This window comes from Microdochium trichocladiopsis, assembly GCF_020744255.1.
Source record: "Microdochium trichocladiopsis strain MPI-CAGE-CH-0230 chromosome Unknown B0I36scaffold_2, whole genome shotgun sequence".
In the NCBI taxonomy this organism is placed as follows: Eukaryota; Fungi; Ascomycota; class Sordariomycetes; order Xylariales; family Microdochiaceae; genus Microdochium; species Microdochium trichocladiopsis.
The window spans coordinates 1,131,794-1,159,605 of record NW_025763545.1 but is presented as its reverse complement, the minus strand read 5'-3'; the positions used below and the strand labels follow the sequence as shown (position 1 = coordinate 1,159,605).

Here is a 27,812-nt window from a genome sequence, read left to right as displayed (position 1 = left end):
TGCCACTTGAGCCTGGCGTACAGGCGGAGGGCACGGGGCGGGTGGCTTATCAATGCTGAGGATGAGGCGCCGCGGAAATCGACTCGTGGATGTCGGGTGTATTGTAGCGAAGGGAAGCTAAGCGGAGTACTGGAGCGGTGGTGATGCTGGCAGCGATGCTGGATGGCAAGCAAGATCGCAGCGGGCGCTGGTTGATGATGGTGATGGAGCCGGGCTGGGAGGGATGGATGTCGTTGTGAGATTGCCCGGGGCTGCGGACAGCGGCACAATGGCAGCAGCAGCAGCAGGTCGCGCGCAGTTGGCTAGCGGCGGCAGGGCGGGCGATCGAGGAGAAGGAGGGTGGGCCAGGCTAAAGGGTCTGGGTCTGTGCGCCTCCGTCGGAGTCGGGGCGAAGCTCGCCTCGACCGAGCTGCGCTACGCTACGCAACAAGGCACATTAGCCGTGGAGTAGTCTAGATGATTTAAAGCCAGAGCTGAAGCGGCAAGTCGAAATGGAACATGGCAGGCAATTAGCTTCCGCGGCGCCTACTGCAGTCGTTCGGCTGCGGCTGCGGGTCGGCGGCCCCAGCTCGATCGTGTGCTTGTCGGACGACGCCGAGTTGTCACTCACTTGGGCTCTCACCACCCGGAAGGGGCAAACAGACAGCCTGCGCACCAGCACCAGCACATGCAGCAGGTGGTGGTGAGTGGCGGACTGGTGCTTGCCGACCGGCCCCTGAGAGACGACGGCTGCGCAAATCACCGGACGCGTCCTGGGATTGTGTCACCTTGGGCAAACGTGACATCTTCTCTGGCGCAGGCGCGCACGCACGCCCCCATGTCCCCATGGCCAGGCCAAGCTATCGTGGGTGCCACATGGATCACCTGCGTTTCCACGTAATAGGTAGTAACGCCAACAGCTGCCCGAGCCCCGAGTATGCCAGCTAACTCGTGCATTCTGCCATGAGGAGAGCCCATGATCCCACAAGTGCAGAATACAGCCAGTGAATCCGAATGTCTTTGTTGACACCAAAGTATCTGTCGAGCACGACCAACCTCAGAACAGAATGTAGCCACACGCCGACACAACCACGGCAGCTTCGGGATTGCACCGCCTGCATACAGTACATGACATCGGAGGGAGTGAGATTAATAGGCGATACGGTGGCGGAGCAGTCCAGGGCCGGCTCGACGATCTGTCAGGTGTGGAGATGGCAGGCCAAGAGTGCGTGCTTGTATCCCCGTCTCCTCAATCGTCCAATTGTCTCGCTTGGGACGCTGGCGCTGACATGTCCGGCCTGACCGGGTCGAGCTGGCTGCTGATCCGGCACCACCGCGGGCGCTGTGTCCAGATACAGGTCGGGAGACTGTACGACATCCCTCAACCGTATACTTACGCACACTGTGCCAAACGTTATCGTAGATGTCTGGTTCCAGCTGCTCTTGAACGTGACGGGCGGCCTGCATTGTGGGGTTTATCGCGAGGGTGGTGCGTGGCTGGCTAGGAAGATTCCACAACCCCTTGCTCGAGGGGGGCCAGACGGGATGGCAGGGCGGGCTGGGCCAAGTGACCCTTGAGCAGTGCTTGCATCCCTGCATGTCCCACGCCTTTTTCAGGAAGCTGGGCCCTTCGCGTTGAGAGCTGCCCGGAGATTGAAAGTCGTCTCGCCCGTCCGCATACAATGCTGACTGGGGGGGGGGTCTCTGGTTGTGATGGAAATACTGCAGGTTCTTGGTCAAGGCCCAAAGGGGAAAACGTGACACGTATCGTGCTCGATCGTACTTGTATGGCACCGTCATGAAGCCTTCCCTGTGCGAACTCTGGCCCAAACCTGCAGATCTCCAAGGGCAAAGTGTGAGGCGATCCTGCTTTGGAACAGGTATGCCATGCCGCCTGGGGAAGGTTCATGGAGCGCCGTTCGTTGGTGTGGTTGCTCCGCAGGCCCAGTGGCATGTCCATGACAGCACCTGTCGACGATCTTGATGCGGTGCGTTCCTGTGTGCAAGCCATACCACCTTACGCTGGATCTTCGTCATACTGTCCGAGACATATGGCTTACTGGAGCTAGCATCACTAAAAGGCATGCCGAGCGACGAGAGCTGAGAAGCCAAGCAGCCTTCCAGACGAGCTACAGCAAGCCACTACACATGAGGGGATAAGATCGTGGACAAGACTGTGTTTCGTTCGTGACGAGATCTTCCGAGCTCCCGGACGCTGCGAAGTCATCCGCAAAGGTTTTGTGCATTGTTGAACAACGCAGTCCGGTTAGTCATCCCGCATGCGCGATGGTAAGACAAGTTTGCACATCCTGTCCCTGTCACACTTTGACCACAGATCGTGATACGTATGTCTTCGGTGTCTCATATGCGGTATTGGGCGCACACCTGGTGCTCACCCTCAGGCCATCTGAAGCACCTCCGGGGATCAGGGGACAGGTAGAGGGCCGTCTTGTATTATGTCGAGTACGAGGTGGAGTTGTCGTTGTCTGACATGCAGCAAGCTTGAGAAGCCCACGACTCGTGTCCCGAAACTGTCTGCCGGTGCCCAGTCCTGGGGGCTTTGGCCGCCGCTGCTCTAGCGCTGCATCATTTGTGGTCACGGTTGGTGTGGGCCATCGCGATGACCTGTGGTTTTGACTTTGATCGGGTGGTGCTCCGTGGATGGGCGGATGGCTTGGCCCCAAGCCCAATCTCATGGTGTGAGCCTGACTGCAGTGGCGGCCCACGGGCGAGCCCTCGCCTTGCCGCTGGCCGCTGTAGTTTTCAATATCCTTCTGAGGACGTTGTGAGCCGCTCGGTGAAGTTGCATGCTTTTGACCCGACACGCGGTTCGCGTGATTCGCGTCCAAGCTGTAATGAATCAGAAAGGGCGCTACGCCTCTTAAATACGCTTCCCTGACCCGAGACGAGGCCTTTGTAGAGCTCAGCGGTCTTTTCTCGTTCTTCTGGACGTCTACAGAGAAGAGAAAAGCGTCGGCTGCTGGTAGTCAAACACCAGTTCGCTGTATCCAGCTTCTAAGGTAGCGCGAGAGGCACATTACACAGCGCCCGTGTGCATAGATTTGCTTCCGGAGCCTGCGTCTGGTGGAGCCGGGGAACATGGGCCCACCCCACGGTCACGCCTTCCTAGCACGCGGCGGCCTGGGCCTCCGACTCCACGGGCTGCCCGCACGACAGCTGCGAGCTGCCCGGCAGCAGGCGGTAGCCTCTCGAGCTCCTGCCCCGGACATGAACCCTGACCGGACCCGGCTCATTACCTAATGCCTTCATCTCCAACGGGGCAACCCCAGCTATCGACTTCAGCTTCCACTCTGGCCAAGCGAAAGACTGCAATCTGCTTGCTTCGCCTCTCGACATCAACTGCCTGCCTGGACCAGCACCTCCGCGACACACTTCTCGCTTGCAGCCTGCCCAAGATGTCGACAAAGAAGGACATGCGCCGGCCGGATCTGGGTACGTCCTAATGGCGCGCAATTCGAGCTGCGACCAGCTCTCCTTCCTCCAGAGCGTCAACCACCCTCCTGAAACCCCTGGGTGTCCCTCATATGCGCGCGCGCGCACACACACACATACACAGACATCCGCCACGTCCAAAGACCGCAAAGCTGACTCCTGCCCTCTTCTCGCGCGTCGCGAAATGTAGTCGTCCCGTACCAGGCCCCCGCCAGCAAGGCCAGCGACCCGGCCGACTTTGGCTCGACCATCTCCTCGACGCTGCCCATGGCTGCCATCTTCACCCGTAACAAGTACCTCGGCTGGGCGTCGCTGGTGTTCGCGCTCCAGAACTGGCTCGGCGAGAGCGAGGACACGGCCAACAACGCCTCCACACCCGGCTACTTCACCGTGGGCATGTCAGGTGAGTCTCTGGCGTACCAACAGACAGGGCCATTGCGCTGTCGACGGCTTGCGCCGTTATCCGCCGCACCAAGCATTGGAAGGATTCTCGAAGCCGGAAGCTGACGCACCCTTTCTCTCTCTTGTCTTTAGCCATGTCCCTCGCCGTCACATATCTCCCCCTCTTCCTGCCGCAGCCTCCCAACCAGAGCGCCAGCTCGAGCACTGGCCCTGCTGCCCCCGTCGCCGCTTAGAGAAATGGAAGCAGTCAAAATTACACTCGCGCGATTTACCGTTCCCTCGCGACGCAATGGGGCCGTATCGTCGCCCTGAGCTGTCGTCGTGTATGACAGCCATAATAAGCAGTACCATTCACGGTCTGCATAGCATTAGCGAGCACCCCTATAATGGGCCTTCCTAATCCTGAAAATGGTTGGGGACGAACATTATGCTGGAGAGTCAAGGATCATTCAACCATGATGGCGGGTCCCTCTTGGGCAAGTGGGATCATCACAAATAGCGTCGCCTTGTTCCAATGACCCGGCCGAAGCAAGGAAGCACATAATGTTTCATATCGTCAATAAATACCTTTTGTTGAATATACACAGAGCTATTGGGTCTCATTGTGACGCGAACGAAGCCATGAAAAGAACAAAGACCTCCCGACCTCGAGTCATGGTGCTTCGGCAGCTCAGGTATTCACGGTTTATGCTTGCAGAGATGGCATCACGATGAATGAGGTGAAAAGAACAAAACGAATTCCGTGGAGCTTTGTGAATTTCTCACCAAAGCCAGGAGACAGGCGCATGAAACGGCTCGCAGCCCGCATAACATCAGCCATCCGTCCTGGCGCATTAGCTATACCAAACCCGCATTTTCGCCCGTCTTTGAGAATAAGCCACCTCTCGCATGCTGAGCGCATACCACTATAGTCATACATCGAATTGGGTCACAAAGGAGCCCCAAGATCCAACCAACACCGACTTGGCCTTTCACGTTCATTAGTCTTCGTCGAAAATCTGGTACGTGTTGTTCAAGATCGTGTCCACGACCCGGACCTGCCATCCTGCATCAGCGATATTGCTGCCAGGCGCTGTTCCGAGCAGTGTAGGCCCAAACACGATCGCCAGATTCTGCGAGTTCATCCTGTTGATGCTACTGGCCTCTGTGACGCGGTGCAGGTGCAGTGTCAAGGCACGCAGTGTGGCGTAGTTCGGGTCTGGCAGGTCGTTGATGATGGCGTGCAGACTGTCACGGCGCAAGACGTCATCTTCGTGCTTGGCCGCCTCAATGAGATTCTGGTAGTGCTCCGCTGTCAAGAGCGGGTCGGGTAGGTCGCGGAAGAATTGCTTGAGAAGACCCGCGACACTGTTGACGTCGTGGAAGAAGTTTTCTGGGTTCCGGAAGTCCAAAATGCTCGATTCGGAGTCTATGCATGGTCAGTATGACAGTTCCCTTTGAGGCATTTGGACCTTCACTTACCCGTGTCAAACAAATTCTTCAGCTTGTTCACATGTGCAGACGATCCGGATAGCCTGTAGATGCCCTCGAGATTGAGGCCATACAAGTCAACGGCTTGAATGCATTGGTGCACAATCATCGGCACCGCCAGACCATCACGCTGGTACAATCTAGCGAGGCTAACGCCGAAGACCTGCTTCCCCCTGCCGACTGGAGAAGTATTGGACGGTCCTGCAGCGGGTGCAGGGGCCGGCTCATTAAAGCTGTTTGGAGCTTCCTGGACCGGTGTCTGAGTCTGGAAAGGCAACGCGCCGAGCTGAGGAGGACCAGCACTCGGGGTGGGCCCTCCGCCATTGAATCGGTTTTGTGCCGGAGTAATGTTTTGGGTAGAGTTTCTCACGTTGTACGGCTGTTGAGACTGTGGCGGGCCCTGGTTCAACATGCCACCGTGGCTGAAGCTCCTTTCATGCCCTCCGGGGGCCGCGGACGGAGGGCCGGAGCTTGGTCCTCCAAATCCTTGCGGTGGAAGCGGCTGGTTCATTGTGGGTGGCATGCTATCAATTCCACCCGTTCTGGAGCCCATAGAGCCAGGTCCACCCATCTGCGTCTGAAGTTGGGGCAGCTGCGGAGGGGGTGCCTGGGACTGCGGTTGCTGATTGCTAACCGGCTGTGTCTGAGGCGCGGGCGCCTGGAACGCAGGCGCAGTCGGTTGGGGGTTAAGAACCTGATATAAGGTTAGTACCGGGTTAGAAAACCTCGCCTCCGTGGCATAACTATGGGCGGGCAACCTACAGGATTGCGTTCATACTTGGGCTCCGAACCCTTCGGCGCAACCTGGCTATGGAATCCCTTGATGTGGCTCTCGAAATCTTGGTTGTTGTCTATGCTCTGTATGACTTCTTTCAAGCTTCGCGAGTGCTGACCAGGCAAGCCCGCGTTCTTGAGTGGGCTAATCACCAGACCGTTGCTGAGAAGAAGTTTCTCATTGAACGACGCTGCGTGTGGAGATGTCGTAAGCAAGTCAATGCTCTCGCCAATCATCAAAGGTAGATGGGTGGAAACTCACCAAATTTTTGCATTTGTAAAGTAGTTCCAGCATCGCACTCCCTGATGAGATCGTGCAGAGCTCGCACAGCCTCTGGTCGTGTGGACGACTCCACGTTGGCCTTTTCGGACTGATAATTCTGGACCTTCCCAAGGTAGTCCGTGTCTGCAGCTTGTACCTTGCGCAGTAGTTCTTCTTCCTGTTGTTGCGCCGACTTGTGGCCCTTGAAGCCGAACTTGCTGCCCTGCCGGCCCTCGCCCGTGCGAACACGGTCGTACTCCTCGGCAAGGGAATCGTACTTGGCCTTCGACTTGCGCATGGCGCTCTCTACAGCGGCCAGGCGATTTTCGGGCTCTAGTCCATTGACCTTCCAGCCTTTGCGGTGCTTTTCAGACACTGCTGCGACTTCGAGAAGATCTTCGTGCATTTGATGCAGGGACAAGGCAAACTGAAGCCCATTCTCCGCCATGCGGTCGTGGATCTGCAGCATGTCGTCGTATGCATGAGAGAAGGACCCCTGCTTGTGGTCGGCATGATGGGCACTCTCGGCCGTCAGCCGGCATATCTTCTTGAGGCCTTTTGCATGTTCGTCTTCGAGTATCGAGCGCTTCTTTAGGAACGAGGCGAATTCCTGCAAGATATATCGTGAGAACGCGCGAGCAAAAAACCAGCTTATCCAGGTCGGAAGAGCTTCCTACCTTGGCAGATGCGATGCTCTGCTTCAGCCTGTTCAACATTGTAGACACACCAATCTTTGCAGCCCGATTGTGTTAGCATTGTTTCTCGTGCTGTAGGAGCCGTATGCACGACAGTTTGGGCCAGTCGAGAACGACTTACATCCGACGCAAGGACCTCTTGCACTTGAATGTCGAGCTCCCGCTTCACGCTGAGATCGCCCACTGGAGGTTCATTGTCTGCTGCCGAGCCCACGGGGACGGAGCTTGCTGTAGGACTAGAAGCCGGGGGTTTGCCCAAGCCACCCGGCTCGGGCCCTGGGCTGCTGGTCATAGGTGCCGCCATGAGGTGCTAAGTAGCCGTACGTGGCAGGACCGCTGCGCGGCTGCTCTTGCAGCCAATGTAGTTGTGAAGCCCGCGCGCCTGCGAACTGAATGTGGCCTGGCTGTGCCAACGACGGCGGCGAGTGGACGTTGCGGGCGATGGGCTGCTGTTGTCACTGCCCGACAAGTGTCGATGTTGGTGGATTCTGCTGCAGCCGGTATTTTTCCACCGGGAAGGTCGAGTCTACCCTCGTGTGGCGACGACGCGATTGCCGCGTGGCAGGAGAAAGGTGCCGGGCGGGCAGCGAGAGGGTTGGGTCTGGGGAATGTCGTCTGCGAAGAGGCTTGCGCTTGGAGCCTAATATCTGTCGGTAGGAGCTGGCTCGTAGGAATCGTCGGCTCTGACAGAGAGGTTGGGCCTGGCGGAGTGGATGGTGAGAGGCTTTGTCGTTGAGGGCACGAGTGCCTGGCCTGATGCGCGGGGTGGTGAGGGCGTCTGGCCAAAGAATGAACGCGGTGCGGTGGTCGTCACGGCGGCGAGAAAGTGCCCACTTGACGCTGGCCGTGCCCTGCTGTCAGGTCTGGAGAGACATGGAGTGGACTACTGTACCAAGGGTGGCTGAGCGCCTGCGAGCTACGTAATCCGCCGGGGTCCTTCTGCTCAGCAGGGGCACCTCCTCGGATCTGACTGACCCCTTGCCAGCTTCGATGTTCCCCTCCTCATGTCCTCCACCACCGCGTGCCGGTCCAGCCAGGCTACTTGTAGCCTAGCGGCCAAGTTCGCTTGGAAGCCAGTCAATCCCACTGGGTGTTCTCCGCAACCTCGAGCCAACCCAACCCAGCCTTGGACCCCAGCACGTTAATGCCATGCTATGAGCACTCTCAGGCGCCGGACCGTCTCGCTACGGCGTCACATTGCCGTTTTTTGTTTTTGGTCCGAAAAAGAACAACCACGATTGCTACCTTGCCAAAGCGTCGCGTCTCCGTGAAACAGCTGGTCTCGTCTCGTCTTGACTTCGGATGGCAGCCAAGGAAGGGCGTTGGGGGTCAGGTCTCAACCACGCTGTTTCATCTCAAGAAGAGGACATACTCTATGGCCGACCGCTACAAGATCGCGAACAACATTTCCTCGCCCCCTTCGCCAATGTCACCGCCTAGATTTGTGCGCTTGTGGTTGACCACCTGGGGAGGCTTTCACGCCGCCCCGTGCTATGCTGCTTCCTTGGTGAGGGTTGTCATTTCCACAGCCGCCCAGTGTAGTGATGCGTGCCTTCCAGGGTTCTCCTGACCTCGAGCATCTGTGATCAAGTGACATGACAGACAGCCTTCCGAGGTTTCCCCAGCTCTGTTCGCAGACAGAAATATGCCAAATTAACGGCTGGTGTCGTGCTCCAATCTGTAGTACAGACTATTCCTAACCATAAACACTCCTCGCTTGAAGCAACAACGACTTCCGCATCATCAACCAGCTATTTTCACTCGTTCACCTCACCATTCATCATAATACTGTTGTCAATTGGCCATTAGAACGGCTCGACTCACCCTTATTCTCCCAAGACCGCCCACCATGTATAACGCAGAAGTCTCGCTCAATTGCTTCCACGGATGCTCTTCCCAGTCCTCGAAGAACACTCGGGTTCCTCTTGACCACAACAGCCTCGCCCAGACAAGGGGCTACTTCTACTACTGCAGTATCCACCGAAAATATCACTACATCTTCCACCGTCGCCCCAATCACCACCCGGCATGTGGCGAGTGTGCCTAGCTGGCTTACACGCCTGCTCAACACCATTGGCTCCTCTTCCTGCCTGCGTTTGACAGATCAGATCAAATGCGCCCGTTTCCATCTCCAACCTCGTGTCCAGTCCGTCCACAAATCATGAGAAATCCAGACTCTTCGTCCACTACCGGCTCAGGGCGAGGCATGGACGGATCACCTAGGCACGAGCGAAGGGTTGGCCGAACCACATCCGGTGACATCAGCCGGCCGCCAGGGTTAGAAGCCGCGCGGCATGATGAAGATTCTTCTTCGCCGCATTCACGTGCATCTCGCGAAGAACCACACTGGGATAAAAGTGGCAGGTCCATCACCTCGGCCAACGTCATATTCGACAGAGATGGTGACGTTGTGATGGGCAACAGCGCTCCCGTAATCCACGTACCCATTTTCTCCATCTCTGAGGCATTGTGCTTCGGGTCGTGTCCCACAGCACAAGATGCCAGCCGCAGAGTGCACTTCCGCTCCAGTAGCCAAAGGCCATCGCTGTTTCTCTACAATTATTTTGACCTCTATGGCTTGCCTGCTGTGCAACCTGTCAGTGGGCATGCTCAAGAGCTGGACGAATACTTTGAACAGTCTAGCAGCCGCGATGGGCACGGTGGGAAGATGCTACGTGCCATTCTGGTTTGGTGCTGCTGGGCTCAAAGTAATCATTCCCTTAGCCATGAGCTGCGTTGGCTTCTCACATACATCTACGACTCGGTCAATATCATATTATACAGCGCAGAGACGGGCTTGTGCATCCCAGGCTGTGCGGAGTTTTGGACGAACCGCAACGTCCTCTTTCAACAATTAGCGAGGGCGGAGAATCTGCTCAAGCATAAGGGCGTTGAGAATATGATGATTGCTCGGGCGCGATGGGACCAGCTATGAATCTCTGGACAGGACGAGCCAATCTCACAGTTGTGAGGCATCTGTGGGCTACCGAGCCAGACGACGGGTTCGACATGCTGCGCTGAACGAGTGCTCTACATCAATATTACACAGCGGATTTCTCTATACTGCCCTTCGCCCGTGACCTGGTTCTTGAAACGAGCTTGACATCAAATGAAAGGGTGTGGTTTTCCTCGTTGAAACCCTGTGCATGTCTCCCATCATACACACATGTCCATCACGGATACCGCACCAGGTAGGGAGTGAAGGTGTTATTGTGTTCCAAGATTTGTGTCAATTGTGAAGTCACACAGGTGAAAAATATGTACATGCAAACACTGCTGCTGCAACGGTGGTATTATCCCCAGGCTAAAACAAGACAGATGCAATGCTACAAGAGAATCCGAGAAACCATGCCCGCCGTAACCATTTACCCAATTCTTCAGCTCCCCCTCAGACATCCTGCGTCACCGCCTTGTTTCTGGTTGCGGCACTATCGTCGCTCGCGTTCTGGAGCTTCTTTGCGACATTCATGTGCAGCTTCTTCTCCATGTTGGGGATGAATGCAGAGCCGATGATCATGATGATCGAGAACGGGATGGTGGCGTAAAAGACCATCTTGAACGAGTCCCGGTAGGCTAACTGCACGGCCTGGCCGACCGCGGCGGCAATGCTGGGAGTCATGCCGGGGACGGCGGAGAAGTCTCCCGCGGCGATGGCCTTGAAGAGGGTTGTCAGGGACGACTGAGGTAGACCGTTGCTGGTTGCGGCAGAGGTGACGTAGTCGGCCATGTACTGCTCAAGCTTGTTGGACTGGACGGAAACGTAGAGAGCCTGGGCAACAGCACCAGCCAAGCCGCGGATAGACCCCATGACACCGGTGGCCAGACCGATATCCTGTGGCTCGACGACCAAGGTAACACCAGGGAAGGTGATGTCGTCGTTATAGCCGATGGCGATCAGGGCGATCAGGGCGAGGCCAATGGTCGCAGCCCAGCGGCTGGGGTCGACCGAGATGAGTGACGTGACGAACACGAAGCCGATGACGGCGGAGATGATGGCCTGCCACTTGACCTTGGGGATGTACGAGATGCCGATACCTCCGAGAAGCTGGCCGAGGAGGATACCGCCACCGACAACAGCAGATTGAAGCCCAACCTGGGTGGAATCCGTGGTGTATAGGGTCATGATGATCACAGGCCATAGGATAGTGAGAGCGTCTGGGGTCGAGAAAATAGCGTGAGCGTCAAGAGCCAGAGGGACATTCATCACTGGGGAAAGTACAGAGTGGGACGTGTAGAGACTTACAGTAGACCATGGCGGCAATCGACGCCACGACGCAAATGGCGACGAAACCAACGTTCTTGAAGAGCCGGGGAGGCATGAGAGGGGAGGCCTTGCAAAAGTATGTCTCTGTGAGGAGAGTCAAGAAGTCAGCAGTCAGAAATTGCGCGGGCTGAAGTGCAAGGTTTGATCCGGAGGATGGCTCACCATAGACTGCGAAAATGATCAGAGCGACGATACCCGAGAGCAGGGTGCCGAGCACGTGGCCGCTCACCCATGGGTAGGCGACACCACCCCAGGAAAGACCAATCAAGAAGAGGACACAGCCTCCAACGAAGAGGACGATGCCGATGTAATCGAGCTCCTTGACTTGCTGACGCTTCGATTTGCCGCCAACGTGAAGCTGGGCATAGGTCGGAGGGTGATAGAAGAAGAAGGCCAGAGTCAAGCCGACAACGGCGAAGATGATACTCATGTAAAAGCTCCAGCGCCAGCCGGCGGCCGTGTTTGTGATGAACGCGCGGGCGATCGAAGGGCCAAAAACGGCGAAAGGCGCAGCGGAGAAGAAGACGAAGGCGATCATGGGGCCTCTGAGCCTGTTGGGGACGAGCTCGCCCAGAAAGATGCCGAACGACAGTTGCTGAGCGGCGGCAAGGCCGTTAAAGACACTGGCGGCGATGAGAGTCTCGACAGTCTGGGCAGTGGCGCCAATGATGCAGCCGACAAGACCCATCAGATTGCCACCCAGCACAATATACCGACGGCCAAAGATGTCCGAGAGACGCCCGACCAGGAGGAAGCCAATGCTGCTTCCCAGGGTCCATGCAGTTGCAACCCACGAGATGTTGGGCGATCCGCCTAGCGATGCATTGATGAGCAGTCTGGAAGATTCCACAGAGGTCAGCACTCCATCTCGTCCGCATGGACGACAGCTGGTCGTCTTTCAAGGGGCACATACAGAGTGTTAGCGGGTAGAACCCAGCCGGTATAGGCACAGATGTTTCCCATGCAGATGGAGACGACGGTCAGGATGAAGGGTGCGCTCCTGAAATAGCCATCGGGCATGGCGTTACTGTCACCGCCAATGGCCTTCTCGTCGATATAGTCGACGGTCCCGTCTGCATGCTCAACTCTGACGCCGTGAGCATGTTCGACTTCCTGCGCGGCGGCCGCCTTTTCAGACGAGCCGGTCTTTGGCGAGGAATTGCCGGGCGTCGACATCTTGAGCTGGGGTTTTCCTCTGTCTAGTCAACGAGACAAGTCGGATGCAGCGCTGTCGTGTCGGGAGCAGGCGAAAGGACAGTAGATCTTTGTCGAGACGGACAGCCTTGTGCCGTACAGGATGAAGACCAACGACAGACCCGGTTCGAGGCTGTATTTACCCTCGAGTGTGTGTCGTGTCTTGTCAGGAGTGGACTCGCTTATGCTTGCGAACAATGGGCCTGAGTCGTAACATGGCAGGAGGCTGAATGTTATATGCAGCGATGAGGTGGTTGACGAGGACCACGCACATTACGTTCGGTTAGCCCCATGCCGGAAGTGCTCAACCGGACAGCGTTAGAGCAGTGGCCCCAAATCGAGGTCCACGGAACCTACTCCCCTCCCCCGGCTAGGGCGCACTACGCAGGCACAGGTCTGGCGCGCGCGACTGTCAGGGACATGGTCGTGTGCCCAATTCTGTCATCATCTGTGCGGCTTGTTCGGGACTATTCAGATTGGAGTCATGAGGGGCCGATGCAAGGCTTAGGGGGCACGCGGGGCTCGATGCAGTTCGCACTCGACCCTAATCGTGATGCCTGCCTGCTGGCGTGGGCGATTGGGAGCTCTAGACCCTGACCAAAGGGAGGATGGCAATGACGAGACGTGCTAAAGAAGAGTGCTACACCAACCGCTGCGGGACTAAAGTTTCGAAGGGGGGTCCTCTTGGTGGTGGCGCGGCGCGGCCTAGCGCGAGGGAGGTGGTCGATGAATGGATATCTGTGGTGTCGCAAGTCGAGGCCGTGCTGTCTCTGGTCCCCAAATTGCGGTTGTCTGTGCGTACCTAACATTCGGGAGGCACGCGCTGTGAGGGCCCCCGTTGGCATTCCCAGAAAAAACCTTCTTTACAAATCGTGGGCCGATGCCCGTGCTCAGGGGTCTCGTCCTCCCTACAGGGGTCTTCGGGAAACGTCAACCGCTTTCCCACTGCACACCCTCCTTCTCCCCACAGCGTCGTCTCTTCACTCTCCACGGCCACGTTTTACTCCTCGGCACCACCTGTGGAGGCAGGCAGGATTGCATCACCCCCGTCTCGCGCATCTCACCACCCATGCCGGCAGATAGTCGCCTCTTGCAACTGCCGTGTCCTGCAGAGCCGCCCGCAAGGTCTGCATGCGTGCTGTCAACCGGCCACAGCTCAAGACTCAATCATGCTGGACGTCTACCTGTGGGCCTGGCTGGCAGCTTCTCCGCATCGCTTCCCCACGGGGTCGGGGAACCTCAGATCCTCCCAGTCTTCAATCTTGGCCCGTCTGCGCCTGTAGACCCCCGTCGCCGCGCGATGGGCGGGACCCCCGCATGCGCTGTGGATTCACAACCGCCCCCCGGGCCATGCACCCCTGCTTTCCATACACCAAAATCAATCCATGGCTGGGTTTCGTCGTCTCACCAATGGAAAGAGTTGCCGCACACACCATACCAGCTCGCAACGCCCTCCAAGCCCGACGAACAAGTCTGTAAGACACTACCGAGTCACGTCTCCCCGGAGTAGCGTGCTTATCGAGTCAGACTTGGTGGAAATTCCCGTTCGTCCCCACGGCTCAAGCATTCCAGAGTGCTCGGACTCGGCTGGTGGCCTCAACCACAGGTCAAACGTGACTGTTGCGTGCTATGTACAATGGGAGACTTGGGGCCGGATCAGTGGGGCAAGTGATGCGGAAAACAAACAACGAGACACGCAGCAAGGGCTCATCCAGCATTATGACTTGGCTCTCGAAACAAGCAGCTTGTCTGACGGGCAGGCGACCGCAGCTGCCGGTAGGATAACCAAACCTGACCATACTCGAGCATGCCGCAATGGTTTCACGCACAAATCAGCTCCGAGCGAGCAATCTGCCGAACATTGGGGCATTCCAGCGTTCGGGGAGCTTCACTAAAGCGGGCTCCCAGCCTCAGCAAAGTGCTAGCTGTGCCGCCAGCTGAGCGTCACATCACACATGCATGCAGGATGCGGAAAAGAGGAAGCGTGGACAGCCATGGCCTAGAACCTCTGAGTGCCGAAACACGACATGCACCCACGTGCGTGATCGCCGCATACAGAGATCCCGGGAATCTGGATCCGCATGGCCAGCGCTGTTTCCCGCCCGTCACGCTGCAGTTACATCGTAAGCTGGGCTCGATCGAGAGCGAGGTATGGACCAGCCGGCTTCAAGAGCACGCACCAGGACACGCGAATCAAAATGTGGCTGCTGTTTTAGCCTCTGGTTTGTGTGTGACGCCAGATCATTCGTCTGCGTCGTTTGCCTTTTAGCTTCGCACCTCCATTTCAAGCGCTAGGGGATGGTATCACAAGACGCTATGCATAAAGTACCTGCCTGGGGACCGTGACCAAGCCACCACGAGGTCACTCGGCCAGCTTTCCCAGCAGATCAAGCACGCATTACTCGGGGCAACATGGACTTCACGGGTAAGCTGTTCATGCTTGACTCGGTGAGGGGAAAGGCTGGAACTGGTGGCGTCTCAGGGCATGTCATTATTATGTGCGCCACCGGGATGGGTGGGCTGGCTTTGTTTCCCCGCATGGGGAGATTTGAGCTTTCGATTGCCAAGCTCTGGGGAATCTGGTTGATCGGGCACACGGATTCTGGGTAGAGTTATACGGGGATCGACATTGCCCACAAACGACGACGCCTTGAAGCTATATCCCATGTTGAGATGGAGATTGAGACCGATGTGACTCGCGCTGCATGGGCGCTGAAGGCTGTCCGCACAAGTCGCCGCTTGATGAAATGCAATCGCAGGATATAGTTAGGTCACTGATCACCGCTCGTGGTTCAGCACTGAGCACACCGTCTTGAGGCTCCGCCAGAGTGTTTCATGCCATTAGCGACAGTCTACGGGGGGACAGAGCACGGCTTGCCTCGGTTGGACCGAAAAGAGTTATCTTTGAAGACTTCGTGGCCCGTGGTAGCCAACGCAGTGGTGGTGTCAGAGAACTCTGCCGAGACTGACGTCCAGAATGGCGCGCCTCCGGACTCATCCGAGTCTTCGGAAGCGATAATGGGGTGGAGAGCTCGATTACGGAGCAACGTCTGCACTCTCTCACTACGTCTGCAGTAACGGTTTGGCCAACTAGCGGGCGTTCTGGAAAGCCATGGTAAATAGTGTCTGGAGCAAATTCACTCGTTTCACGTCGTCGCCCAACGGGGTCTGGGACTGAAAAGGCCTCGGAAACGATCATGGGGCAGACAGCCACCTCCGGCCGTAAAACTGACCAGCGTCTGCCATGCCCTGCACAATGTTTTTACTTTTATTCTTTTCCTGTTGCGTTCTGAGCGACATTGGCCAGTGTTAGATACAGGCATTGGTAACTACTGGTCAGTATGGCGCATCACGGCGGTGTCGCGTTCTTGACATGAGTCAACTGCCCTGGAAGTGGGAGAGGCCTATCCTGTCCGACCATGTCCAGCCCACGGCATGATGGGAAGAGGGTCGGGATTTGATAGCACGATATGCGACACGTCTGCCAGCTTTAATTTCTGCAATTTTGATGGCCGTAATGACATATTGAATTGATGTTTTGGCCAAGTTACCAAATAGATACAGCCATTGGCATGGCAAATTGCATGTCCGTCTCCGGAACACGGCAAGATAAGAGCTGAAAAAAATAAAATAAAAAGAGAACAGGACAGGACAGGACCACCGAGAGCTCCCCCAACTGGCGACAAGGAGCCCAGTTCCGTTGCCTCCATGCAGTGAGATACTCAGCTCAGGCTCACCCCAATCCGACCGTGCTAACTTATATCAAGTGCAGATGATCCAACGCCAACGGATGAATGGTACCGTGATCACCCAGACTCCCCCGGAACGGAGTCTGTGATCCTATTGTGAGCTACCATAAACACATCATCAATACCGTTTGGATGACCATTTAACCCATGATAGCGACCGTCGCGATCACATGGACAAGGATCTCAGTGGATTTCCTGGTCTCGCCTTCATCAAGCTTGTGTAAGCCCCTAGATGTTTCATCCAACTTGCTCGCTTTCGAGCAACAACGACATTGCTGATGCTTCCTTTCCTTCTGCTTAGGACTGTCAAGGCTGAGCCCATTGTCGAGACTGTTGACGACGACGACAAGGAGAAGAAACTTCTTCTCACTGAGCATCTTGATGAGGTGCTCTCTTGTTTCTGTACGTTCGTCGAGGACAAGACCAACGGGGTCAGGCCGCTCAAGAACCGCTCCAACAATGCCCCGGATTTCTCTCGCAGATTCAATGCCTACCTCGTGCAGAATATGGAAGGCAGTGAGTCCAAGGCCGGCATCGCCACCGCTGCCCAAAAGCTGGGCTCGACCGCACAGATGGAGGTCTTTACCACGCTCTCGAAGATGTACACATCAGACAATGCGGGTGAGCTTTCTGTCTCAGTGATGTTAGCTCTTGCTTCTTTCGCTGACCATGCTCTTCATAACTAGCTTCGACCAGTCCAAAGTCCAAGGATGCAAGACGCCCTCTTACCGACAATCGTGCAGACGAGACTCACGACACGACCATCTCTGACACGCTCCTAGGGGGCTCCCCCGTCGGCACGAACAGTCCGGCGAAGAAGCGCAAGCTGGCCACTCAAAGCGAAAAGGACCGGAAAAAGAAGAAGGTTAACAATTAACTTCTTAATGATGGTGACCGTATCTTTGTTATGGACAGCAGTAGTGAGGATGGTAACGAAAACAATGTGGACGCCGAAGATGAGTATGAGTGATATATTGACATGGAAATAGTCCGTTTGACATCAGGTGCTTCTTTGGGGGCCTCTTGGGCAGACACCGTATCATTAGTGTAGTCAGAGAGAATGAGGACTCTATTTCTCGCTGGCATTAGAGCGATATCATGTGTTGGTCGTATGTGTTGCAAGCGACCATGTCCTTGAGGGTATGATGTCGCACTTGGTTGCATTCCACACTGCTATTCCAAGTAGGTGCCACATACCCCTGGAATGGATCTGGGGGACGCTCGTTCGTCTTTGCAGGCCAAGTCACTGTCAGGAAAAGCGAAGTCTGCAGTCTGCAAGTAGGTATTGGGCAAAATGCCGCGGAAGACGGTCTCCTTGTAGAAGTCCAGTCACTTGACCTCGTTGACCTTACCAGTGAACGCAAGCAGCCGGCAGAGAGTCTCAATTCCGTGGTTGTCGGGCTTGTGCCGAAGTCTATCGTATCTGTGGAGTCTCTCGTCTCTCGTTTCTCTCAAGAGAAGACACGAGCACAGCCAAAGAGTACTACATCGCGTCGACCTCTGAGACCGGCTACTTGTCGGTATTTGAACCTATCATTGGCCTTTGGATTACCGCAAACTACATTTCACACTGGCAGAACAGAGAGGTCAGCAGTATGGACATGTCTTGGGTAGCTTCGCCTTTCCAGATTCGCGTCACGAGTCGCAAACTGAGCAGTGTTTTGGCGGGCTGACGTCGAGGGCTCTCGCGTGCCGGCCAAGGGAGAGTGTAATGATATCGAGATTGAGATTGATACCGAAGCAGCCTGTGCTGAACAGGTGCCGAAGACTGCCTGTGCAGGTCGATGCTTGCTGAACTGCAATCGCAGAATAGAGGTGCATGACAGGACCCAGCTCGTGGTCAACGTTTATCCCGAGCTGGGCATAGACAATAATTCCCAATTCATCCGTGTTCTTCAAATACCATACTGACACCACTGTGAGAACGACTACCTAACGTCGTGAAAGCAGTGTGGTGGTGGTTCTGACAAAATGTGTCACTTTGCCTTTACTGTTGAATGCTCAGTGCGGTGCCAAAGCTATCAGCCTCGTAATGAATGTACCAGGTGTTAGCCCAAGCCCACGACATGCTCTGCACGAACCTAACCTCACAGCTCAGCGGCACAGGCAGTTCGGCTGCAGAGATGACCAGTATCGAGCATGCCCTCCCCTTCCTTGCTGCACCAGAGCGACCGTCTGCCAAATTATCCAGCGCTCAATGCAGGCATTGGAAAACGACTTGCGAAGATGGGTCCACTGATTGCAAGTTGTCAAGACGCGCAACCACGGCCAGTAAAAATTAAGCCAACGTGGCACCGGGTTCTTGACATGGATCAACTGCCCTAGAATTGAGGGTAACCGATCCCGGCCGACCCTAACCGGCTCACAGGAGGACATGGAAGACGAGCGTCGGGATCTTACAGCACGGCATGCGACACGCCTGCCAACATCCACTTTTTCAGAGGCAAATTCATTTGCCGTCATGAAACTAAACGGTAGTTTCGAGGTATGATATGTAAGGAATACGAGGCTTATGACCGGCTCGGGTAGGGAGTAAGGAATATTATGCCATCTTGCCCATGTGCTTGACTGCCATAAGGGTATTAATCACGCCGCTTTGATTATCAAGTACCAGACGCCGTGCTCTCTAGGCTCCACCCTTAACTCACTGTGTCGTTCTAATTTGATATACTTATTTCTTCGTGCTCTCTCTCATGTATGTAGGCCGTCGGATGAAAATCAGAAATTGCATGTGAAATGATTTCGTCGTTGGGCATAGTAGAGTTGGCTCCTGCATACGCTTGAACAATGGCTGAGCCGTGACATAAACGCTTCTCTGGCATAGGGCCACATCGATAGCTCATTGGGCGATTGGTGAATACATAACAGGAGACTGCGGATGTCGAGGAGAGGGAGCAGATGGCATTTAGGTAGCAAGAAGGCATCACGAAAAACACGGTGAACTCAACGCCCCTGTCGATCCAGCCACCCAAAGAGGAGAGAACAAAACAATGGGAGCGTTGCATAACTTGATTACGAGACTGCATGCAAGAGTTATTGCGTGATTAGTCACAACAGCAGCCGCGCACGCAACAGCCAACAACCACACACAAAAAAGACAAAAACCACACCCACAACGACAGCCAACAACAGCCACACAACGCCAGTAACTCAAAAAGAAAAGCCAGGAACTCGTAGAACGGGTCTGGCCGGGGATTGAACCCGGGACCTCTCGCAATCAATCGAACAGGAATTGAACAACCCAGGGTGAACCCTAAGCGAGAATCATACCACTAGACCACCAGACCGCAGAAGCTTGTTTACCAGGCTTCACTGTTGAAATCGGGGCTCCTTCTGGGAGTACATGAAGATAATTCATCATCTGCGAAGCTCTGCAATGTACTCCGACCCTGGCTGGGAATGAGAGGCGGTTGTGGGCATGTCGCCTTTTACCCTTCAGAATATTCCGTGTGTGGCAGGGGGGTGCGTTTTGCTAGCTAGACTGCTCAAGACCGGCTAGTGCAATGGTTTAGCGTCATTTCAATCCTTCGCTGTGTGCAATCGTGCCGTGGAGAATGAGAGTTGAGGCCATTGTCAGGGGCTAAGCCTGTTCATGAACCTTCTGGTGATGAGCCACGGATGGAAGCGGGTCTCTCTTGAGTTATCATTTTTTGTCGCTGAAACTCGAAGCAGAGTGTTATCGGCCTGGCCAGTTAAGAATTATCAATCACGAAGGCAGGGAGGATGTACTATCAATGGCAGATGAATTGACCAAGACAGATGTTTTTCACAACTCGGGGTTTTAATTTTTAATTTTTAATTTTTTAATTTTTTAAATTCTCTTCAATTCAGCAAGGAAAACGACATAGTTACGAGATGTCGCCAATGCCAATTACCATGTCATTCAAGAACTCGCTCTGTTTTTAGAAATGGAAACGACAGCATTCAAAAGTCCCGAGTCCTTCATGAGATGCTGGCCGGAGGATCACTTCACCAAAGGCCCGGGCCGCGGTGTGCACTACGAGAGGCACATGTATCGTGAAACAAGGCTCACCGCTGCACAGTCGGATCTCGATTACTCCATCGTGTTGTTACGCCGCAGAGTGAGCTGCGTTGTGTCTATGCAGCGACTGCCGCTAATTTCCAATGAGGCCACATAACTACCATTAGAGAGACACGACACCCCTCCAAAGACAGGCTTGTAAATCATTGGCTATGCCCATCCCAGACAATTGCGATATGCAGAAGATTGGCCAAATGCACAAAACGCCCCCGAACCCAAAGATCACATCAGAGCAGCATGACGCCTCGGAAACGACCACCACCGCCCAAGCGCATCGACTATCGCCAAAAAAAACAAAAAAACAAAGTCCCACGCCCGAGCGCGCAACTGCTCAAAAGTCCTTAAAGTACTGGTCGTACTTACTCGCCAGTTCATCGGTGTACGGCTCCCGCTTGCCGTCGTCCTCCGGATACAGATCGAAGCACTGGGCGTCGCCGGGGAAGCGCACCTGCGGGACGATGGGCGGTGAGATCTGCCTGTTCAGGAGGGCGTCCCAGTCGATGCCGTCAAAGAAGGGATGTGACTTGACGGCATTGGCGTTGCCACTTATGTTTCCAAGACGGCGGGTCCGGTCTACTGTGCAGAAAGAGCGGATGATGTTCTGTGCGTTGTCCGAGATGGGCGGGTCGGCTGGAAAGACGACTGGCTTCTCCACGATCCTGGTTCCGACCTGTCAGTTTGCTTCTCGCTGAAGAAAGCACATACGGGCAAACTTACTGCTTGTAGATCTCTATTGGGTTCTGGTGCCAGAATGGCGGGTAGCCCGTGAGGAACTCGTATATGAGGATTCCCAGCGCCCACCAGTCCACAGCCGTCGTGTGGCCCTTGTTTTGTATCACTTCTGGGGCAAGGTACTCTGGGGTGCCGCACAGTGTATAGGTCTCGACTGGCCTGTCATCCTTGTGCCCCAGCCTCTTGGCGAATCCAAAATCAACCAGTTTGACATGGCCTTCGGCGTCGATGAGAAGATTTTCCGGCTTCAAGTCGCGATAAGCCACGCCACCTTGTTGTTCGTGAAGGTACTCGAGAACGAGCACAATCTCGGCGGAATAAAACTGCGCCCAGTCTTCGGGGAACCGGCGATGGCGGCGGAGATAGCTGAATAGTTCGCCTCCAGGGACATAGTCTAGAAGCATGTATAAAGAGTCATGGTCGGAGAAGGACGCCATGAGCTCCGTGATGAAGGGGAACCCAGCAACATCGCCAAGGATTTGCCGCTCGTGCCGCACGTGGTCGACCTGCTTCAATTTTATGACCTCGGCCTTGCGAAGGATTTTGAGGGCAAAGACCTTTTCTTTGTCCTCGTCTGTGCCGCGGGCTGGGCGTACGAGGCAGACTCGAGCAAATGTGCCTGGTCAGGGATGGAGAGTCAGTAACAGGCCAGAAAGAAGGGCCACTGCCAGACGCCAGAGACTGCGTCGGTGCGTACCTGTCCCTAACGTCCGCACGAGATTGAAGTCGCTGAGCTTGAGTTTTTCTTGTTCGGCCTCACGCTCGCCTTCATGCTGTGCTGTGTGCAAGTCCTCCTCGCCCCGATTGCCGGTCGGGGATGTGTCTTGGTGCGGCGACGGCGGGTTGCTGTGATCTGTGCTGATGTGGTCTCTGAGCTTTTGGAATTCCTGCTTGACGCCGCCCAGGAAACCGGAATGCGCGACCGTGGTGGCCATGCTGCACTACGGGCGCTCCGCGAGTCTGTCGAGCGCAACGACTGTGGAAATATGTCGGTGGTCGAGGTCGGCGGATCACGACCAGGTGTACCGGCTGGCGAGCGGGCGTTGTGATTCAGCCGCAGACCATGACCTTTTCGCGAGGCGCCGGCGTCGTCGTCGTCGTCGTCTTTGTCGGCTCCGTTCGGTATCGCCGGGGCAGTCTGTTCCTGTTGCTGCAGGCTTGAGGGCAAACGTCACGGCAAGGTCACCACGGTTGGGCACTGAGACAATCGCGGCGCGGCCACTGGCGGTTATAGAGGCAAAGTCTCGGGTGAGCGAGCGACGTTCGGGTGATGCGACGAGGGATCTGGAGGGATCTGGACGGCCTTGTCTCTGGTTCTGTGGTGCTGGTATCGGAGTGGGCTTGGGGCCGCCCCGTCTCGTGTGCTGATGCGGATCTGGGCCACACTGGATCAGAGCGGCGGGCCATCTCACGAAATGAGACGGAGCGCCGCCGTGCCCACCACAGAGTATGACGTCGGTACTGCGGGGGTTCTACAGTACTTTATCCGCGCCACGCGACCCGGCAGCAACAGAACCCTGAAAGGGCGGATCAGCAGCGGTGCGCAGCGCATGTCACGAGTCGCTACAAAGATCTGCCGATGCACTAATACTGTCCGTGATGTGCGGTGTAGCGCCGACGACATCCAGACAGCCGCAAGCCCAAACCCAAGACGGAAAATCCGAGGACAAGACGCACTTCTGCCTCTGCTTCACCTCGTGGCCAAAGCTTGGGACAACGCCCAAGGATGCCGTACATACTGCAGTCTCACCATGGCATCATGGCCATGACCGGCCTGGAGACCCACGTTTACGGCGGGAGCTTTGTCAATCATCCCACACCAAACGCCTCGTGCCCCCTTCAAGCGGCTGTGTCATGTCATGCACGGGAGCTGCTGCTCGTGGGACCGCCAAAACCAGCCGTAGTTTTGAGACGGAGGACTCCAAACTTGTCAGGGGGGCCATCCATCCCTAGGCCAGGGCGAGACCCAGCAGAGCAGTGACCCCTGACTGTCAGCGCCGAAAGAGGATCTGAGGGGCTCGCTAGTGGGGATCCAGGGGCCTCTGGATATGTGGTGCAAAGGTACTGAGATCACGATAGGTACCGCCAGGGACCGAGGGCTCAAGTTGAGTGCAACAGCCCCGGGACAACCATACTCTTGACCTTGGCTGCAAAGACCAGCGACTGCTTGAAGCTGCCTTTTTCGAGTCCCAAAGTCACTGGTGGGCGGCGAGCAGGGACCATGGCTGGCGTGTATTAGATTCCTGCTGGATATGCTGACTGGCCGGCACGACGGCACTTGAGCACGCGCACAGCAAAGTGAGATCCTCTACTGTCCTCGTCTGTGTCGGTCAGGATGTTGTCTGGCGACTGCCAACAAGTTTGCTACAGGGCGAAACTTGAATTCTTGACTCAATCCTCTACTCGGGCCGTCTCGACCACAAAGGCGGATCCAGCGGCAGCGACGGCACACCTCAGAGCCTGTGGTGTTTGGGGAACAGCCGCTTGAGCATGCGGTGCGCCGCAAGCAGCCGCGCCCCAGGCTGACGTGCGGAGCGGGCCACGATTTGGCCGAACATCTACGGCAGTGCCCATTCCTGCACGCACATAGTTTTGGCTCCGTGTCAGATACATGGAGGACAAGTCCGGCCATTCACTGTGTCCAACAAAGCCCAGTTTGGACAACATCCATGTGAATATCCTGGAGGCAGGCCGTGCGTGCGTGTATGTATGTGCTCGCTGACACCAAGGGTCATTCACTCAGGTCCATTTCTTGGCGTGGCTACCCTGCGCCGGCTAGCTCGAGCTCCCCGCGCCTGCCCGTCTGCAAGCAGCAGCAGCCCAGCAGCCCACGAGCAGCCTGGCTATCTCCAGGGCTGCCGCTATCGACGAGCTTCCGCTCTGGCACGGTCAGCCTGCCCGTCCCTCAACCCCCCAACTCCACGCAAACCACGATATCCGCCGCCGCCTTCGCGATCGATAACCAACTGCAACGGCGTTTTTCGAAGCCAGCTCGGACCCCAAGCAACAGCATACACTCACACGAGCTGCCGCCTCTACAAGCTCGGCTCTTGCCCGTCCGTGCAAGGTGAATCCGGACCAGGCCCCGTTGCGCTATGCGCTGAGCATCCCACCGCTCCCCTCGGCCTGACTTGCCCAGTCCAGCAGCCATGTTCAACCTCAGCAATCTGGTGCAGAAGGCTCAGTCGGCTGCTCAGCAGCTGATTGATCCCATGCAGGGCCTCAATCTCACCAACTCAGACCGCAACCCTTCCAAGGCCTCGCTATTCCAGAACCAGTTCCGCCTCCCGGGCTCGCAGAACCCCCTCTACGAGATCTCTGCCGAGCTCACCATCCCTCCCTCAAACGTCACCCAGGGCGACAAGGACCGCGACCGTGGCTGGCATTATGCCGGCAAGCTCCACCTCTCCGAGGCTTACATGTGCTTCTCGACTACCCCGACAAGCTTCTCATCCACAGCGACCACTGCTACGTCATCCGCGTTCACTGGTCAAACCCACGGCTCGGGGCCAAGCGGCAACGGCTTTACGTTTCCTCTGGCGGCCATTCGCAGGGTCGAGAGGCTGAATAGCCAGAGCTTCCAGGTCAGTCTCACTGAGAAGCACTCAGCCGGCTCAGTCCTTGGCAGTCAGACAACTGATCATTGTTCACCTTCTGTAGTTCTCGCTGGCGATCACGACATGGAACGGCATCACACAAGAAATGGCACGAGACAAGGAGGCTCTGAAAGACCGCAAAGACATTCGAGAACAGCGAATCACTATACAGCTTGCCGGCAGTCGCCACGCTTGCGAGCGTTTCTGCGATGGGCTCAAGCGGGGCCTCCGTGGCGCCGTGGGTAGTGTGCCCAAGCTCAAAAAGGTCGTGTCCGAGTGCTACTCGGAGTATCTCCTGCGCCCCGAGGACAAAAAGGCCGCCAGCCCTCCAGACGCTGGCTTGGGTATGGCATTCAAATATCCCGGCGACCCAAAGAAGCTTAGAGACAGGGCCAAGATGCGGTTGTGGGCTGAATACCTCCGTGACAACGGCCGCAATGTCACACTCATACGACAACCCACCTTCCACAAGCTCATCAGGGTCGGTCTGCCAAATCGCCTGCGGGGAGAAATGTGGGAGCTCACCTCTGGCTCGATATATCTGAGACTGGAGAATCCCGGTCTCTTTACCGACACGCTGGCGAAGCATTCCGGCCAAGAATCCTTGGCTATTGACGAGATCGAGAAGGATCTCAACAGGAGTCTCCCAGAGTATCCTGGATTCCAAAGTGAGGACGGCATTAGCCGGCTGAGGCGCGTCCTCACGGCTTACAGCTGGATCAATCCAGAGGTTGGCTACTGCCAGGCCATGAACATTGTTGTTGCGGCCCTCTTGATCTACATGTCAGAGTCACAGGCCTTCTTCCTGCTGTCAGCATTGTGTGACCGCCTCGTTCCGGGGTATTACTCGAGCACCATGTACGGGACACTATTGGACCAGAAAGTGTTCGAGGGCCTGGTTGAGAAAACGATGCCCATACTTTGGGAGCATCTTGTCAAGAGCGACATCCAACTTTCCGTCGTATCCCTCCCGTGGTTCCTCTCCTTGTACATCAACTCGATGCCCCTCGTATTTGCCTTCCGCGTCCTCGACGTCTTCTTCGTGGAAGGGCCCAAGGTTCTCTTCCAGGTCGGCTTGGCCATTCTCCGCATCAACGGCGAAGAGCTGCTAGACGCGACCGACGACGGCACCTTCATATCTGTCCTCAAGTCTTACTTCTCAAGACTTGACGAGTCAGCTCACCCCAAGTCTGAAAACCCGAAGCTGCGTGCCATCAACAAGTTCCAGGAGCTTATGGTGGTGGCGTTCAAAGAATTTTCCGGAATAACACACAGTTCTATACATGACCTGCGCCTCAAAAACAAAGATGCTGTTCTCAACAACATCGAGAACTTTGCGAAACGCACTGCCATCAGAAATCTTGGGCCGGATTCCAAGCTGCTTGGTGCTGATGAGCTTGGGGGTCTATACGACAGGTTTTACGGCATACTGTACGAGCGTCAACAACGGGATAGCATATTACAGGAACAAAAGCTCCGCCGGGCGAAATCGAGCAGGGTCAGGGCCTCTGAGGCTTTCTCGGAGCAACGCGATCATGGTGTGGAAAAGGGACGGGTCGGTCTGGGGCCTAGCACAAGCCTGATGGACTACAATGCATTCCGCGAATTCCTTGCGAGCATGGCCAAATGGGCCATTGCCGACTCACAGCCGGCGTCGCGCAATCGCGCCCCCGACTCACAGTATTTCTCAAGTTACAGAAACAACAGCAACGATGCACTCTCACCATGGGGGAGTGGGCCAGAGCCGGCTGATCACGAGTTCATCCAGAGAGTGTTCAAGAAGTGGGATGTCAACTCTGAGGGCACACTAACACTTCAAAATGTGGTGACGGGCCTAGCCAATATCAAGGGAAAGCGCGACATCATGGGGACCATCACCTACTTCTTCGAGCTCTATGACGATGATGGCGACGGCAGGGTTGATCGCGAAGGCATTCTTCGAATCTCCGAGGCGCTGTTATTCCTATCGCGGCGGGGCCTGGAGGGGACATTGAGCAACCCGGATGCTGGGTCTACGCCAAATGGGGGCACCCCGTCGGCAGAGGACCCTATGAGCCCGCCTCTTGGAGGGTCTGTCAATGAACGATTCCTCGGAAGCGTGAGTGCTTTCATTCGACGATGTTTCGAGTACGCCGATCCAGACCATCCAGGCAACCAGGACCTAGTCAAGGACAAACCTCAAGGGAAGGCCGAGTCGACAAATGTCGACGACGACGAGATGGCGGATCCAGATGCCTTTGCAATTGGTGACGATGACGATGACGAGGAAGATGAGGAAAGCGACGACGATGAGGAGGATGAGGAAGATGAGGAAGATGAGGAGGATAAAGACGATGACGACGACTTGATCGCACTTGAAGGCAAATCAAATAATGTGAAGCCAGAGAAGAAGGCGGCTGCTCTGCCATCACAACCGGCTGCGATTGGAAAGCCCAGCTCCGATGGCAGGCGGGCTTCAAGACAACAGTCGGAAGCTGCCAATATTGCCCTGGACCCGTCAAATCCCCTCCACATGACACTACCTACGTTCCGCATGGTTGTACTTGCGGATGAGCTTCTCGAGCAGTTTTTCGAATCCTCCTTCCCCACGTCTCTTCACATCATCGAAGGACTTCCGCAGGCTCAGCAAGCATCCTCCTCTTTGACGACTTTTGCGAGCTTCGGACGGAACACTGCGCTGCCGCTGCCCTCAGCCGTGCAACCTGGAGTCGCCGGGGCCGGCCGCAGTCTGCGCGGCGTGCTCGACAATCTTGTCACGGATGCTTCTCGCGTGGCCGTGGAAGTCCGACGACGGATGGACGAGGCGCAGCGTGAACTGGAGAGGAATGCCCTTCCCGGCCAAAGAGATGAAGATGAGGATGATGATGATGACCTGCACCCACGGGCGGCTGGGGCATACGGGGCAGACGCCGAACGCCGCAGCGTGCGATCATCGGACAGAGACCTGCTAGATGGGGCAGATGCTGAAGCAGGGGCTTCAAAGGGTCAGGAGAACGGCTCGAGCAGGTCGCTGCTCGACACGGACAATGAAACTCTGGGCAAGTCGTCAGCACCCGTCACTAGGACGGTGGAATTCGAGGGCTGAGCGACCGCGTCACAGTACAGCGCCAGGGTCGGGGCCTCGCAGGTCGGTTTTGGTAACGATGGCATGTGCCAGCAATTGAACAACACTGCTCTGCATTCTGATCAAACCCTAAGAG

At 56.1% G+C, this 27,812-nt stretch overlaps 8 protein-coding genes and 1 non-coding gene across 9 annotated transcripts; 4 read left to right on the top strand and 5 right to left on the bottom strand.

The window, feature by feature from the left end:
- Positions 1 to 901: 901 nt before the first annotated feature.
- Positions 902 to 1,670, bottom strand: B0I36DRAFT_65535 (uncharacterized protein). The gene has a single exon (XM_046163165.1). The coding sequence runs from the start codon at positions 1,576 to 1,578 to the stop codon at positions 1,129 to 1,131; it is 450 nt and encodes a 149-aa protein (XP_046016525.1). The 5' UTR covers positions 1,579 to 1,670; the 3' UTR covers positions 902 to 1,128.
- A 1,594-nt stretch (positions 1,671 to 3,264) lies between these two features.
- Positions 3,265 to 4,448, top strand: B0I36DRAFT_313971 (uncharacterized protein). Its single transcript, XM_046152693.1, has 3 exons — positions 3,265 to 3,432; positions 3,623 to 3,835; positions 3,967 to 4,448. The coding sequence occupies exons 1-3, from the start codon at positions 3,396 to 3,398 to the stop codon at positions 4,065 to 4,067; spliced, it is 351 nt and encodes a 116-aa protein (XP_046016524.1). The 5' UTR covers positions 3,265 to 3,395; the 3' UTR covers positions 4,068 to 4,448.
- A 366-nt stretch (positions 4,449 to 4,814) lies between these two features.
- B0I36DRAFT_345525 (uncharacterized protein) lies at positions 4,815 to 7,339 on the bottom strand (the record flags this gene model as incomplete). The annotated part of the gene is made up of 6 exons (XM_046156366.1): positions 4,815 to 5,242; positions 5,296 to 5,998; positions 6,067 to 6,269; positions 6,341 to 6,950; positions 7,018 to 7,071; positions 7,157 to 7,339. The coding sequence occupies 6 exons, from the start codon at positions 7,337 to 7,339 to the stop codon at positions 4,815 to 4,817; spliced, it is 2,181 nt and encodes a 726-aa protein (XP_046016523.1).
- A 1,538-nt stretch (positions 7,340 to 8,877) lies between these two features.
- Positions 8,878 to 10,087, top strand: B0I36DRAFT_65492 (uncharacterized protein). The gene has a single exon (XM_046163164.1). It carries the CDS (start codon positions 9,149 to 9,151, stop codon positions 9,968 to 9,970), a length of 822 nt encoding a protein of 273 aa, XP_046016522.1. The 5' UTR covers positions 8,878 to 9,148; the 3' UTR covers positions 9,971 to 10,087.
- A 336-nt stretch (positions 10,088 to 10,423) lies between these two features.
- On the bottom strand, positions 10,424 to 12,475 carry B0I36DRAFT_359104 (trichothecene efflux pump; the record flags this gene model as incomplete). The annotated part of the gene is made up of 4 exons (XM_046158085.1): positions 10,424 to 11,190; positions 11,279 to 11,383; positions 11,462 to 12,135; positions 12,213 to 12,475. The coding sequence occupies 4 exons, from the start codon at positions 12,473 to 12,475 to the stop codon at positions 10,424 to 10,426; spliced, it is 1,809 nt and encodes a 602-aa protein (XP_046016521.1).
- Positions 12,476 to 16,412: 3,937 nt separating this feature from the next.
- Positions 16,413 to 17,915, top strand: B0I36DRAFT_345523 (uncharacterized protein; the record flags this gene model as incomplete). The annotated part of the gene is made up of 5 exons (XM_046156365.1): positions 16,413 to 16,462; positions 16,544 to 16,863; positions 16,929 to 17,107; positions 17,334 to 17,424; positions 17,611 to 17,915. The coding sequence occupies 5 exons, from the start codon at positions 16,413 to 16,415 to the stop codon at positions 17,913 to 17,915; spliced, it is 945 nt and encodes a 314-aa protein (XP_046016520.1).
- A 1,507-nt stretch (positions 17,916 to 19,422) lies between these two features.
- On the bottom strand, positions 19,423 to 19,529 carry B0I36DRAFT_t26. The gene has a single exon. It is a non-coding gene; the product is annotated as a tRNA-Pro (tRNA).
- A 1,086-nt stretch (positions 19,530 to 20,615) lies between these two features.
- Positions 20,616 to 21,951, bottom strand: B0I36DRAFT_359102 (kinase-like domain-containing protein; the record flags this gene model as incomplete). The annotated part of the gene is made up of 3 exons (XM_046158084.1): positions 20,616 to 20,943; positions 21,002 to 21,635; positions 21,714 to 21,951. The coding sequence occupies 3 exons, from the start codon at positions 21,949 to 21,951 to the stop codon at positions 20,616 to 20,618; spliced, it is 1,200 nt and encodes a 399-aa protein (XP_046016519.1).
- Positions 21,952 to 24,165: 2,214 nt separating this feature from the next.
- B0I36DRAFT_359101 (rab-GTPase-TBC domain-containing protein) lies at positions 24,166 to 27,697 on the top strand (the record flags this gene model as incomplete). Its single annotated transcript, XM_046158083.1, has 2 exons — positions 24,166 to 24,600; positions 24,677 to 27,697. 2 exons carry the CDS (start codon positions 24,166 to 24,168, stop codon positions 27,695 to 27,697), a joined length of 3,456 nt encoding a protein of 1,151 aa, XP_046016518.1.
- Positions 27,698 to 27,812: the final 115 nt, after the last annotated feature.

Excerpts from the sequence above, each read along its gene's own strand:
- B0I36DRAFT_65535 (XM_046163165.1), bottom strand. The coding sequence starts at position 1,578 with ATGCAGGGATGCAAGCACTGCTCAAGGGTCACTTGGCCCAGCCCGCCC.
- B0I36DRAFT_313971 (XM_046152693.1), top strand. The coding sequence starts at position 3,396 with ATGTCGACAAAGAAGGACATGCGCCGGCCGGATCTGG. Across the intron at positions 3,433-3,622 it reads CATGCGCCGGCCGGATCTGG|TCGTCCCGTACCAGGCCCCC; the intron begins GTACGTCCTAAT and ends CGCGAAATGTAG. Across the intron at positions 3,836-3,966 it reads CTTCACCGTGGGCATGTCAG|CCATGTCCCTCGCCGTCACA; the intron begins GTGAGTCTCTGG and ends TCTTGTCTTTAG.
- B0I36DRAFT_65492 (XM_046163164.1), top strand. The coding sequence starts at position 9,149 with ATGCGCCCGTTTCCATCTCCAACCTCGTGTCCAGTCCGTCCACAAATC.